The 14,852-nt window shown below is 37.4% G+C and overlaps 1 protein-coding gene across 1 annotated transcript; it reads right to left on the bottom strand.

Annotated features, from left to right (window-relative positions):
- Window positions 1–14,525, bottom strand: LOC140852485 (COP1-interacting protein 7-like). The gene is made up of 13 exons (XM_073245706.1): window positions 13,847–14,525; window positions 12,971–13,150; window positions 12,657–12,777; window positions 12,542–12,581; window positions 11,740–11,792; window positions 11,598–11,659; window positions 11,025–11,177; window positions 9,521–9,741; window positions 7,001–8,616; window positions 5,698–6,627; window positions 2,643–3,042; window positions 1,781–1,843; window positions 1–332 (listed from the first exon to the last, which is right to left on the bottom strand). The coding sequence occupies exons 1-13, from the start codon at window positions 13,903–13,905 to the stop codon at window positions 265–267; spliced, it is 3,966 nt and encodes a 1,321-aa protein (XP_073101807.1). The 5' UTR covers window positions 13,906–14,525; the 3' UTR covers window positions 1–264.
- Window positions 14,526–14,852: the final 327 nt, after the last annotated feature.

The following is a 14,852-nucleotide window of genomic DNA, read 5'->3' as shown; positions in this document are numbered from 1 at the left end:
TATAGGTCGAAACGTTTAAAAAGAAACAGCAGAGTACAATTAAAGTGCTATCAGACAAGAGGCTATTGTTTTACCCATCCAATGGTATAGTTGTCGATCATTACAACAACCGACATCAACAAAAAGAAATGAATTTTCACAAATACAAATTTCACATTATTGTTTATAAGACAACGGCAAATAACAAATCAAAAACCAAAGCCTCTCAGCCATATTTCCATAGAAAACACAGCATACCTTGCATGAACTGTAGGAATTGGCTTATCATGCAGACACCTTCTTGTCGCTACTCTTGCTGCGGAAGGGTGAAAGAATGGAGAAGGGGCGAGAACCTGTAATAAGCATAAAGTCAATGAGCAAGATCAACCCCATCAAAAACACAAGCAATAGTATTTTAAGTGAGATTCAGGGAGAATTCATTAAGGGCAGTAGTCATAATTCAATTTACAAAAGATGATTGTAACACAAAATACCACATGCTGCCTAAAGTATTCCAAAAACCAGGAAATTGTTAAAAAACAGAACCACCAAAAACAGATTTTTTCTTGAGTCAGGGTAAAATAAGGAAAAAAGTTTCAGGCTTGGTGGCAATGGCAGCCTCAACTTACAGACCACATTGATCTAGATCTAGATCTTAATTATCATAATAGGGATCTAAACTAAAGATCCAACTCCATGTCGGAGCATGGGACTCATACCCAAAATTCACTCCAAGAAAAGCTGTCTTGAATTGGGTCCAGATCCTTTTTCCATAAAAAATAAATTGGGTTCCAATTCTAGTGGATCTGACAACAAAACAGATTCTGGATCCAATATTAAGTGTTCATCAGCTATATTATTTTAAGTTTATTCTGGAATCTTATTTTCCAAGTTATTTGCAAGGTTCGATCCATCATCGATATTTGATCCAATAAACACTGGATTAAGGATCAGATATCAAGTGGTAGTTGAATTTCTCATTGCATGGCATCGGTGTCCCTCCCAAGAGTTTATACCCCCACTTTCTTAGCCCAATAGAGCTATTCTTTTCAAAATAATCAGAATATTTTAACTCCCACTGGTTCTATAGTCAACAAGATGTGATTGGACTTCTTTTAAGGATTAAGGCTCTCGAAGCTCTTACATATATACAAGTGATGTTAACTTACAAAAGATTTGGATGTCAAGTTTCTGGATTGGATTTAATCTGCCCATACCCTCGACAAGATCAGATTAGTTTTTCAATCCCATCTGGGATCCTAACCCAACCTCATAGCTAATTTGACCCTATTTTTAATATGTGAGTCGAAGTTTTTAGTGTCAGCTCATGGACCATTGCCACCTTCACTGCCCTTACAGAGACGTCTAATCGAGAAGATAAAGTACTCGACTAATTTTATATAATAGAAGTTCATGTATATTAATATTATGGGATAGAGCTATTAGGTTTTCAGGTTTGAATATATGTACATCCAGATCTAATGGGAGAGATGAAGCATTTATCTATATTTTTATAATAATGTTACTTTTATTAACGCCAAGAGGCTAAGTTCTTGGTTTTTTGCATTTGAAGATACCTATTACCTATGTTCGAAACCACATTCAATTCAAAACCTGTGATCCATGTCAGACCTAAGAACCATCAGGTCCTATTTTTAGGTTGCAAATCCAATTTTATGGTCAACCTCCATTACTACCTTGTTTCTGATAACAACTTTGAGAATTGCTGAAAGCTTTTTAAAATACTTCGATAATTGTTGCTTCTCATGCACATGATCTCGTAAAGTAAGATATAACCTACCTTTAGTTTGAGTGCCTCCAGCATGGCTATCATTTTGGGAAATGAGATTCTTCAGCATATGAACTGAAATATAAAAGAAAGAGCTATCAGATATAAACACTAAAAACAGTAAATTAGGGACACGTTAGTGCTCGAGGCCTAAGGTTCTTATGAAGTAAAAATGCTTTTTCATTTCCCTTCAGAGTAAATTGGAAATTGTCCATATTTTCTTTCTTTGACAAAGTCATCTTTGTTGCTTTTCTCTTGAACATTTGTCTGTAGCAGAGCAAGAGGTAAATATTTATTAAGAAAGTGGTGAATTTGTGTATCTTATGAATTTCATTTACATATATGCTGCATTGGTTCTCATGACTTCAGGTCTGCAGTGCTGCAATTTCCAAGCAAGCTGCAAGCTTCCAAGGTAGCACATGAATCTCACATGAAGAAAGCAATCTACAGACAGATGTTGCTGCTACACCTTCTCAGTTCAGGCATCTTCTTTGTTCAGATCTGATTGGATGTACCCCTACTAGATGGATTTGATTCATCTGTTTAATCAAAAGGAAAATGGGCAGGAGGGGGGGGGGGGTGGACTTTCTTTAAAATAAGAAATTTTAATAACAAGTCGAATGATAGCTTTTAATAAAATGCCTGGAATTACAGATTCTAACAATAAAATAACAGAATTTGTCTTGTATCTGGTATATGCAAAAATAAACTAGTGCAGAATAGAGATGTCTAATCCTGTGTCACTGTATCCGAAATAAACTTTATACTTGTTTCGAGGAAATTGGTTGTACGAACAAAAAGAACTTTAACTTTAATCGCAAGATGATGGGTGTGAGAAGCATTATTTGGATTTGTACAAGAGATTAGGTCTTACCATCATTTGACGAAGCAGCAGCTATAGTGTGCTCATCAATAGACAATGCATCTGAATCTTGGTTACCCTCACATGTTGCTGAGATGTGGCTCTTTCTTCCAAATTTTAATAACTTTCTAAAACCTTTTGTTTCTTTGCTCCGAGGCTCCTTGTGTGACTCCTGAGTATGATCTACTGAATTCGAGTCCATGGCAAAACTGGACACACATGCCTTAATGCTCTCATTGGGCATTTTATCCATTTCAGAGTTTAGAACAGGTGGTACCTGAGCATATTCTACATTACCGGCAGTGGAATCCTCTAAGGATGTTGTTCTGGCATAGGGAGCTTGATAAGACTTATCCATGGCTGTAGAGTTTGAGAACTTCTGAGGCTCCTCGTTTGAGTAATCAATAACCGGCTGATCATAGCAAGCATTGTTTATCTAGATTCAGCCCATGAATAAATTTCTGAAAATAACATGACATTGAGAGAAAGCAGCATATACTTTTATTGTCACCACTGACAAGGCAGCTTTATCTATAAGAATGCTAAGTTGCCTTTAAGGAGATTCAAGAAATGAAGATCATCAAGCCACTTTTCTCTTACAAAAGAATTGAAAATACAGCAAGATATGCTCGAATCCTTTAAGAAACCTTCATTAGGATGTTCAACCAGCTTCCTTATGAAGGGAAAAGGAAAACTACATAGCATTATTCTCAACATCTGGAGTCCAAATATAACTGACAGGAAAATGAAGATCTTCTCTAAATTTCAAAATAATTCTTTGTTCTTGATACCAAGAAATTTCAACTGTGATGCTAAAGAAAACTTTTAAGTAGGACACTATAGAAGATAATAGAAAATAAGACTGTTAAAAAAGCAAAATCACTCATAAGTAGCATTTTGTTACTTCCTATTCCTGATTGTATTATAAAATTGAGAATGACTGTCAAACTTCAGATGAAAGCAAAAATCATGCTTCCTAGAGCAAATAAGTACTCATTGACTTATTAAAGAACGAGAACATTGGAATTTCTTGGATCCACATATTGAATAACTGAGATCAAATATTCAACTAAAGACGAAAAAAGGAGAGTTTTTTTTTTTTCAAATCACACATCATTTTTTTCAAAATTATACAATATTTATAAGTTGCCTCATCCCTATTTACATGTCATTTCAGTTTGCAAAAAGCACTTGCAGTCAGGTTTCCTCTAAGAGAATACTGCACGCCCATTTTCCAAATCAGTTGGTGGGACCCTTGCAATTTAGGGGATGAAAGTACCGTTGTCCCCATTCTAGATAATCAATTTCACCCTTTTCTTCCCTTAATCTTGTTCTGATCAAGATTTTAAGCTCTGACGGGATGGGAGGCATCTCAATCATCTTGTCTCGTTCCTATAAGAGAATGGGTCCGAGATGAAGTTGAAAGAGAAAATGATGAAAGGAAGGAAAGATGAAGAAAAAGAAAAAGTGAAAGGAAGGAAAGAAAGGAAGGAAGAAAAAAGAATGAAAGGAAGGAAAGAAGGAAGAAAGGAAATAGAATGAAGAACAAAAAAGGAAAAAAGAAATAAACGAAAGGATAAGAAAAAGAAATAAAAAAGGAAAGGAAAGGAAAGAATAGTAGAAAAAAAGAGGGAAAAGAAGGAAAGAAAGAAGAAATGGAAAGAAAGAAAGAAAGAAGGGAAAGGAAAGAAGGAGAAAGAGACGATGGATATCTACTAGGATGCATGACTTGAACCGCCATCGAGGCGAGATGGGATAGCAGGCATCTAGTTCAATGGAAAAAACGGGACATCTCCATCTCCCTGGATTTAAAACCTTGGTTCCAATGCCATAGCTCTTCCCCATCTCACCCTCCCAACCGTTGTACAGCTCGAATCACCCTTGGTTTGGATCACACTCCCTCGGTTGGGATCATCCTTTAAGCTGTTGCCAAACCAGCCATGACAACAAGTGCAGGCATAACCCCAGGCACATAATGCATAATTTAGGCTTGGAAAAGGTGAAGAATGCCACAAGCAAATCAATGAACCAATCAACCAAGCTTACAAAATCACATGCTTTGGTTGGAAAAAAAAAAAAAAATCTTTTCCGAAAACTATCCCCCACGCTTTTTTTTTGGTTTTGAAACCTGTTAGAAATCCCCACTCGGCATTGAGCATAGAACAGGGGAGTAGGAAGCCCCATACTCAGAAGAGAATCAAGCACCACATCAGACCCACAACAAAGCACAAGCTAGCGAAATAGAAGAAGTCTGATAGGACTCACACAGTTATCCCCCTTCCAGCATTGGATAGATGGACCGCTGCTACCATCTAGTAAGGGTGAGAGTCCATAGCTGATCCATGAAAGGACAACATCAGCTCGTTTCTTTTTGGTCTCCCTGGTGCTGTGTCAAAATATTGCAAGTAAAGGAACAAGACTTGCATAGCACCTCCATTGCCCAGCAAGCTAATGTTGGGATCATACACAGAGGACAGCAACTAGACAAACATCCTAACATTCTTGAAGTCTGTAGTCACCAAAAAAACCCTGACCCTGCTCATGATCAAAACCAAACAGCAACTATTCCAGCCCACAGCCACACTTGATTCACCAATTGCATTTAAAACTACCCATCTGTCAGTCCTATTCCCAATCTGCTTAACAAACAAGAACATGTTTGAAGAATGCCAATTGAAGAAAGCATTGGCAACGATGCTGTGAGCATGGGGAATGAAATGAGACTGCAAAATCCTAGATAGGGAAAGGGCTTTGCTCGTGTGAGAGGGGGAATCATTGGAGTCATCGAGGATCCTGAGTTGACACCAAGCAGAAGTAACTTGGTAATCTTCCATCTCTAGTTAGCTTAACCAGGGGTCTTGGCAAAGTGGGGTGATGCGATGCTAATGTAGGTGTTTTTTTGCAATCTAAAACATTGTTATTGGATTAATTTGTAAATATGGATGAGATATGCTTTTGTATGTATTTTCAAAAAAATGGTGGCTGTGGTTTGCTAAAAAATGGTTCTCCGACAAAAGTGTGAATCTTAAATTTAAAGCACCATGCCACTTGCTTTGTTAAATCATACCTCATTAGAGTTCAGCTGCTCATCCAGCTTATGTGCACTGGAAATCTCAACTTCACCTACCATTATGGGTGAAGGTGGAGCATGGATAGCTTCATACTCTGAATCGAGCCCAGCCGTCTTGATTTTATCATCTCCGTGCATTCTATCTTTTATGCCTATCATTGCTTCAGATGCTTGAACAGCAGGAGCTGGAAGAACCTCATTTTCAAGCATCACAACAGTCTTCTCAATTTCTAAGTTTTCATCACTTTTGCTGAGTCTTGATGCCTTGTCATTAGTTCTCTTTGCATGGATGGTGTCAGAAAATTGAGAAGTTCGACTTCCAGCTCCTTTTTGTGATGTCTCTTTACCAGCTGACTTGTTTTGGACCATATTGGAAGGGCCTTTTGATGTTCTGACCTTCAGCCCTGGCAGAGTTGCTAACTTGCTTTTGTCCAGTTGCATTAGTGCAGAGATCTTTTTTTGTGGCTCATCAGGTATGCCTCTCTTTGGTACTTCAGCATTGGTAACTGATTTTAGTGAAGAAGTACGCCGAATATTGGTACCTTTGGGATCAGAAAGTCTTCTAGTTTGAACAGAAGCTGTCTTTGCTTCTGGTGTGGAATTATCATTCTCTTTCTTCATCTCAGACAATGATGACACTGATCGACTTAATGCATGGCTACTGCCATTTAATTTGCTAGTTCTTGTGATTTTCTGAGAATCGTTGGACCCAGTTCTCGTAAGCAGCTTTTGTGAAGGTGAAGATCCAGGCTCTGAGTCACTGAACTTTGATCCTCTATAAGAACTTGGAGAAAGCTTTGTTGGTAATCGAGCTTTGCTCTGTTGGGGCGTCAATGGCGATTGACTGGCATTTGAACCATTCCTAGCAGCAATTCTCTTCTGTCTTTCTCTTTTCAAAGCTTCCAATCGCTTTACCTCTTCCTCTTCCTGAAAGTAGACAAAAACAAGATATAACAATCCAGGATGTGACCAAAGCAATCTAGCCAAACAACAAGGAACTAAGAGAGATAAGACCTAGTAAAGATGACTGGCAAGGCTTTAACAAAGAAAAAGAAAACAGAATTGCTTTGCAGAAATTTCATATAGTTATTCTTAGATTTTCTTTTATAAGCTTATCAGCATAAGACAATATAAGAAAAGAAAGAAAGATTTGTATCAGGTATCCATTGAATTATAATCCTTCAGGTCGCCTTATTCTAGTAGTGGCATGTACCATTTATCAAAAGATTAAAAGTTCCCAAATAAAATCTTAAAACAAGGAAAAAGGAAGCACCAAACTCTTAGTGAATTATGAAAATACCCTCTCTTTCTTTGCTTTCTGAAGATCAGCTTTGAAGGCCCGCAGTTTCTCTGCACGTTTTTGTGCTTCAGCCGATGGGTTCATCTTTGAGGATATCCCTTTCCTCATAAGCACATCCTTTTTCTTTTTCTCCAATCCACTCTGTGAAGCTATTAACTTTTTGTCCTTGTCTGAATTTTTTGACTCTTCTTTGGTGCTTGTTGAGACATCCTCATGGTTTCTGGTTTCAATTTTGACAGCATTTTCAACAGGAATCTGGACGTCATAGTCTCTAGCAGGATCGTAACCAATGGATACACTCTCAATCCCACGCTCAGGTAGTAAGGTCAAATCATCCGGTTCATAAGTGAGTTGATTTTTAGCCTGACTAGAAAAATCTTGAGTCCTATGCAGAGATGGAGGGAATTCAGAATCTATGTCAATAGCAGTTCTGCCATCTGATTTAAGTTGATCTTGTGAACCTGACCTAAATGGAACCATGAAGGACTCGTCCATACCATTATATGAGGATTTCTTATCCAATTTTTTATCGAGTTCATATTGCGGATCAACAAGTGGGTCTGAAGAATTCTTGCTGCCCATTTGCTTTTCTCGTCCACAAATCATGAAATCATCACTGGTCACACTTCTATATCCTCCCCTTCCGCCTTCTATTTCTTTAAGCTGGGTATCTGTTAAGCCTCTTCCTTCACTTGAAATTAATAATTCATCATTTGAAGCCATCTGCTTCATCCGGCTTGTTGTGCCATTAAGTGAATCTAATCCTACCATCCTCTGGTCCCGAACATTACCAGAATCTCTTTCAGGATGAAGGATGGGATCGCCTTCACCGTTATTCTGTTTTCTCTTCATTGGAGGCTCTTTTTCACTAGGCAAGATGTCCCCATTGACAGTTCTTGCCTTCTCTTCAGCTCTCAACAAGAAACTCTGAAATGCCTGCCAGTTTCCAGAATCTGCCTCCTGTCCATAAGCGATTTCATCCTTGGCATATGCATCTGAAGATTCCATAGATTTTACATGAACTTCGTTTCTCTTTGAAGTTCTTGAAGAGTCCTTATGCTTCCTGTCATGGGCATCAGACCTATCTTGGCTTTCCTCTTCAGTTTCAGTATCGGAAGCTGAGTCTGATTCACTTCCTGATGTTTCATGCCTCTTTGATGCAATGTAATTTATGTTCCGAATGACAACCACACCAGACTTTTTCCTTCCTGACCGGTCAATCCTCTTATGTGATTCATGACCATGAGAACCTTCTTCATTAAACTCAGATATATTTTGATCTGTACCATCCTGTGATCTTGTCCCAGAACCACCCATCTCTGATGCCTCAGACTCCGCATTGCTATCTTTACTACCCATGGAATGCCTCTTCTGCCATGTTTTTTGAGACATGTTGAATCTTGGATCCTCAACTGGGGCATATGGGGAATGGAAAGATGGACCACCACCTGGATAATTCTGATAATATGGCATGCCTTGCATAGGATAAAGTTGAAAGAGGGGTGGACCTGCCAGAGAATGCATCGGCCACTGGGGATGTGTAGGATGCTGAAAATGGCCTGGATAATACTCATGGGGTCCCAATGGAACCTGCGGATCTGAATGGACTTTTCTATCTGGCCACAAGAAACAAATAAATTCAAGTTACACAGATTTCATCATATTTAGGAATGTATTGCTTATGGAGTATTGTAAAATAAAGAGGAGTGCTGGAGCATAGTCTGCAAGAATACACACTTAAATATGTGATGTTTTGTTTGTATGCATCTATCTGTTTATTATTGATGAAGAACACTCATCTGTACTGTCATTCAAATGGAGAAAACAGATATTCAAATTAAGAATAAGGGGGATATAACAAGACAGAAAAACAATTTTCAAATGGCAAATTCACGAACAATGATTGGTTGAAAATTTAAAATTTAAAAAGAATCCAATTAAAAGGTTTATATCATTTTTATTAACAGAAGGAGGTGCCTGTTATGATATATATATATATATATATTTTAAAAAACATCTTTTAACAATATTAAAAATGCCTTTAATGCAAAAGAATGAAGATTTTGTGAAGCCAAAAAAAGGAGGAAGACAGAGAAGCTCAGGGCCCATTTGGTATTGTTTATGTTTTTTTTTTAATAAACAAATGAGAAAAAATGAACTAGAATGAACAATATTTGATAGAAACCCTTTTGTTTTCTGCAGTTGCTCGTAAAACACTTAGAGCTTTTGAAGCAACGATTTGTCACTTTCAAAGAGTGAAGTATACAAAAGGAATAACAGAAGTTTTGGGTAAATGCTATCTTCAACATCAGTCTTCACATGGTATTTGACTAATTTATAGAGAAACAAAAACACAAAACAATAACAATGCCAAACAGGTCCTTCACTTTTTCTTTAGTTCCATACAGAAATATCGGACATGCAATAGAGGGGGTGTTACATTAAAATGCCAACTTTGTGGGTGTTATTGCATTAACTCTAAGGTACATGTGTTTGATCTGAGCTCACAATAATCCATACCGGTTGTCCCATTGCTCTCTTTGCCCATATCCCCACAGGAGACAGGCCATGCTTCCCCAAATTCTTTCTGTTTCCTAGAATCTCCAGAAAGTATAATCCCTGAGGCATTCCAAGAAGAAAATTCAGATCGGGCAGACATTAGTTCTGCAGCCTCAACTTCAACCCATTGTCCAGTTTCATGCTTTCTCTTCCATAACTCCATAAATCCTAAGCATGCCTCCCTGTTCAATGGAAGGAAAAAGCAAATTGATGATTCTTCTCTGGATACAGAAAAACTCTAAAATTTTTCTTTATTTGTACATATAAAACATATTCTAATTTTGTCACTATTTTATCAAAATCAAATACTTTGTAATGTTTTGATAAGCTTTGCAAATAAACCATGCAGTAAGTCTAAAATTATACTGAATTTATCAAGTAATTCCTTCTCTCTCATGAATCTCATTAATTCTCGCTGTACATTTGTTTACAATTGAATATATCCAAACTTTCTCCCCATGCTTGTTCTTTCTGAAATAAAGTTAGGTGACAACCGAAAGTTTGAAACTATTAAAAGGGAGAAGGAAGCAAACTCTCTGCAACACTATGCAAGCAAATTTCTTATAAGGAACAGCTTACATTAAACATGATGCTCCGAAGCATTCAGCAAATGATATCACTTGTGCCATGTGATCCATGTCAAAACCAGCTGCTACAGCACGTGCAAAGGCCAGAAAAACTCTAAAATTTTTCTTGATTTGTACATATAAAGCATATTCTAATTTTGTCACTATTTTATCAAAATCAAATACTTTGTAATGTTTTGATAAGCTTTGCAAATAAACCATGCAGTAAGTCTAAAATTATACTGAATTTATCGAGTAATTCCTTCTCTCTCATGAATCTCATTAATTCTCGCTGTACATTTGTTTACAATTGAATATATCCAAACTTTCTCCCCCTGCTTGTTCTTTCTGAAATAAAGTTAGGTGACAACCGAAAGTTTGAAACTACTAAAAGGGAGAAGGAAGCAAACTCTCTGCAACACTATGCAAGCAAATTTCTTATAAGGAACAGCTTACATTAAACATGATGCTCCGAAGCATTCAGCAAATGATATCACTTGTGCCATGTGATCCATGTCAAAACCAGCTGCTACAGCACGTGCAAAGGCCAGAAAAACTCTAAAATTTTTCTTGATTTGTACATATAAAGCATATTCTAATTTTGTCACTATTTTATCAAAATCAAATACTTTGTAATGTTTTGATAAGCTTTGCAAATAAACCATGCAGTAAGTCTAAAATTATACTGAATTTATCGAGTAATTCCTTCTCTCTCATGAATCTCATTAATTCTCGCTGTACATTTGTTTACAATTGAATATATCCAAACTTTCTCCCCCTGCTTGTTCTTTCTGAAATAAAGTTAGGTGACAACCGAAAGTTTGAAACTATTAAAAGGGAGAAGGAAGCAAACTCTCTGCAACACTATGCAAGCAAATTTCTTATAAGGAACAGCTTACATTAAACGCGATGCTCCGAAGCATTCAGCAAATGATATCACTTGTGCCATGTGATCCATGTCAAAACCAGCTGCTACAGCACGTGCAAAGGCCATACCCTGCTCTTTCTGCAATACAACTTTGCGGGTCTCGAGTACCCTCAAGAGTTGAACTCTGCAAAGAAACATTATAAATATGAACATGAAGACAAACAATTGTAACTTCATGCAACATTGAAAATGATGACACTCTAGTATACATGGATGTATTGTAGCATACAGTGCACATAAATTGGAACCTCTACACACACCTCAGTTAGCAAATGTGGTGTACAGGGCAAGCAAAAATTGCTGTATCCACATAAGCAAGAGTATTAGACAGCTGTTGTATTAACCAATCATATCAAACTCATGACCATCTAACTAAAATGTGAAGTCCATTTTACTTTTCTAGACTCCTAATTAGCACAGTACTACATTTATGCTATGAAGTATGAACTGCTAAATGAAGCAAAGAAGATTACTAATATAGTCTCCCAAATGTAAGTTAAAGAACTACAACAAGGTTTCTAACATAAATCTCAGTTGTCAGTACTTTGAATTCTCCTCCTGTGTTGCGGATCCATTTGAATCTGATGGATATGGTTGTGACCCGGGCTGCAATCAAGAGAAACAACATTTAGAAAATCTCTGATAGAGAATAATCATATTTTGAAAATGTATCTTGTTATCAATACCTTGTAAAGAACTATTGCCTTTTCTGCATCAGCATCAAACGTGGACTTGCTACCTACCCATGATCATGCAAAGTCAGATTGTGCCATAAAAAGCCAAGAATTTAATACAATAATAACAAATCTGAAGCTCAAATGGAGTCACAAATGATGCAGTTCTTAATTCTGATAAAGTGATGCAGTAATAAGAAACATGCATTGGATAACTCTTTTAGAAGTTTTGACAAAGGATTGTTTTGATACAGTTCAAAAGATGATACAAAACTTTTACACACATTTTATTACAACAACTGGTGAAAGACTCATCAACCTTCATCTTGAAGTCAGATGAATGCAGATCTCTCAAAAAATTTCAGTGTTAATCAGACAACTTCCTGCTTGGTTAATTGGTTTGTTTTAAGGTTGCCAAAGATTTAACTCAAAAATGTTTGGCCACAAACTTCCTTATCCAAAGGGCTAATCTGTTCTAGTCAGGGTTAATTATCAGCTGCCATCCCACTCCATAGGATGGTGGGTTTGACTATCAGCCCCTGTCAATTATACAATGGTAATACCATTGCAGATTTAAGACAAAGTACAGCTTTTCTATAGATGACCTTTTGGGATACACAATCACAACACCACATGATCATGTGTCATAAACAAAAAAAAATAAATAAATGTGAATGCATGTGGAATAGACAAAGACAAACCAGCTGGAAATCCCTCCAATATTGTTCTTTTTTTTTTTTTTTTTGAAGGGAACCCTCCAATATTGTTCATAAGGACAAACTCCTATTAAAACTAAACACCGAGTCTGACATACCTTCCATGCACTCTACTGATTTTGTTTGATGATCTTCCACCTGCCAAATAGCAAAAGTCAAATGTCATTTGAATTTTATAAAACAGAAGCACGAACAAATAGATCGAGAACTAACGGTGCTCAAGCCAAGATTGTCATTGCTTTGAATAGCGATTGCCTCCTCAATCTGCAAGATCTCAGACTCTATGGTCGTCACCCGCTCCAGAACCTCGGGTGTGCTCACAAAACGAACAAACCTACAAGAAATAACACACTTATTCTGAAGTGTCACAGGATACCTCTTTGTCAAAGTCTCAACAAGAGGAAATGCTTCAGGCCTATGAAACAACATGGATATTCCCCATTTGGAAAATCAGTTGCAATTATAAAACAATGAAGGGTAAATATGCAATTTGTGTGTAGTGCAGCACTGAAAAAGGATCTACTGACCTCTCCACAGTGCCCTTGGTAAACCATCCTGCATCAATTTTGGGGTCTGGTTCAAGTTTAATAGAGTAGCCACCCTTGGCAATTTGATCCTGGGCAGTCTTCAGATGTGCAAGAAAAGGGTTCAGTAACCCAGATGCAATCTTCTCCGTCTTACCATTTGCAACAATAACCAAATCACACCTGAGAAGAAAAAAAAAGGAGACTGAGTCTCTAGTCTGCAGTTATCCACAATCAATCTGATTAATGATCCCTAATATTAGCCAATCGGTATCCATATTCCCCAAATTTAGAAAAGCACGAGAAGTAGACTATTCATATCAATTATAATTATGAGGCTTTGATGTTCTACATTTCGAAAGCAGAGATCATAACAGCAACAATTGCAACGGATCTTACATTCCACTTTGATAAAAAATAATTAAATATTAATTAAGGACTGAAAAATTAAAATATCAAGAACTAGAACACCAAAATGGCAATTACTTGAGGTAATTCTAACAACAGTAAAACCAAAATTCCCAGATCAATTTTTATCACTTTCATAAGAAATTTATCCAAACGGAAACCTTCACATAGATGTATCCAAGAAATCAAAAATCATGATGATCATCCTAATGCTAATTTCTTCATATATGCATCAAACTTAGCTAAATCCACTACTTCAAGGATTTCATAATTAGACTGAAAGGATCCACGTTTCTCAAACCCTATTTAGTCCAAGCTTTGTTGTAATAAAACCCTATAGCTCATTAATACTACGCGAATCATCTCTCTTGTCCAGTCCCAACATTCCAATCCAGCAACTCTCGTTGAGAGAAATCTAAAGATTCAACAGAAACAGTGAGCTCGGAGGGGATCTGGTCTGGAGCAACTGACCTGGTTCGAGTAGGTGTCAGATGGAACCCCACCGAGTCTAGCCGAGCCTCCGGCTTCATCGCGCCAGAAGCTCCCCTTGTTCCTTCGTTCCTCCAAAGTTAGTGCTTCGATCCCTCTCCCTCTCCCTAGCCCACTCGCACACAGATCTCACAAAAAGACATCACCACTTCTTCCCTTCAGCATTGATACAGAGATAGAAGGAGAAGAAGAAAGATAGCTAAGAGGATCTCATGGCGGAGAATAAATAGTTTCTGAAGAGAGGAAGATGGGTATAAGGTCAAAGAGATGCTTTAATGACTGAATAAGAGACACGAAGAGAGAGAGAGAGAGAGGAACGAAGGGACGCTAGAGGAGAGGAGCTCTTTAATGGCGACCAAAAAAATAAATATTAATAGAGAGAGAGGTGGGGGTGGAGGAGACGAGGAAGAAGAGTATGCGACGAGGAGTTTTTAAATGGAGACTACAAAAAAACATAAAAATAAAAAATATCAACAGAAAATTATAAAAAAAATGAACGAGAGAGACGGGGAACAGATGAAGAAGTTTTTTTTTTTTTTTTTTAATGAAGACTGAAATTCAATTACAATAACATAATAAAGATAACTATCAACCTAAAATAAAATAAAAAATAAGAGAGAGAGAGAGGTGGGTCGGGGTTGGTGTTGGGTTTGAGACTTAGGATTCCGACATGACGGGACTGGAAATAGCTGCGGGAGAATTAAGAAATATAATTGTAAAATGATGGAATATATTGGCAAATGTCACGGGAGCTGGACTTTGGACTTTGAGTAAAACGGGAGGAGAGAGGGGATGGAAAGAGGAGCGGACCCGAAGAAGAACGAGGTGGACCGGAAGGGTGTTACAGTCATTTGGCCTTGGTGGGTGGAGGGAATAAAGAATTTTTATTTTATTATTTTTAATATGAAAATGATTGATTGAACTCTGGTCCCGCTATTAGATGGATCAGATCTAATGACACGTCACTATTGGACTGATCCACTGGACG

Source organism: Elaeis guineensis, chromosome 11 (assembly GCF_000442705.2).
Source record: "Elaeis guineensis isolate ETL-2024a chromosome 11, EG11, whole genome shotgun sequence".
Taxonomy (NCBI): Eukaryota; Viridiplantae; Streptophyta; class Magnoliopsida; order Arecales; family Arecaceae; genus Elaeis; species Elaeis guineensis.
This window is presented reverse-complemented; position numbering and strand designations above follow the sequence as displayed.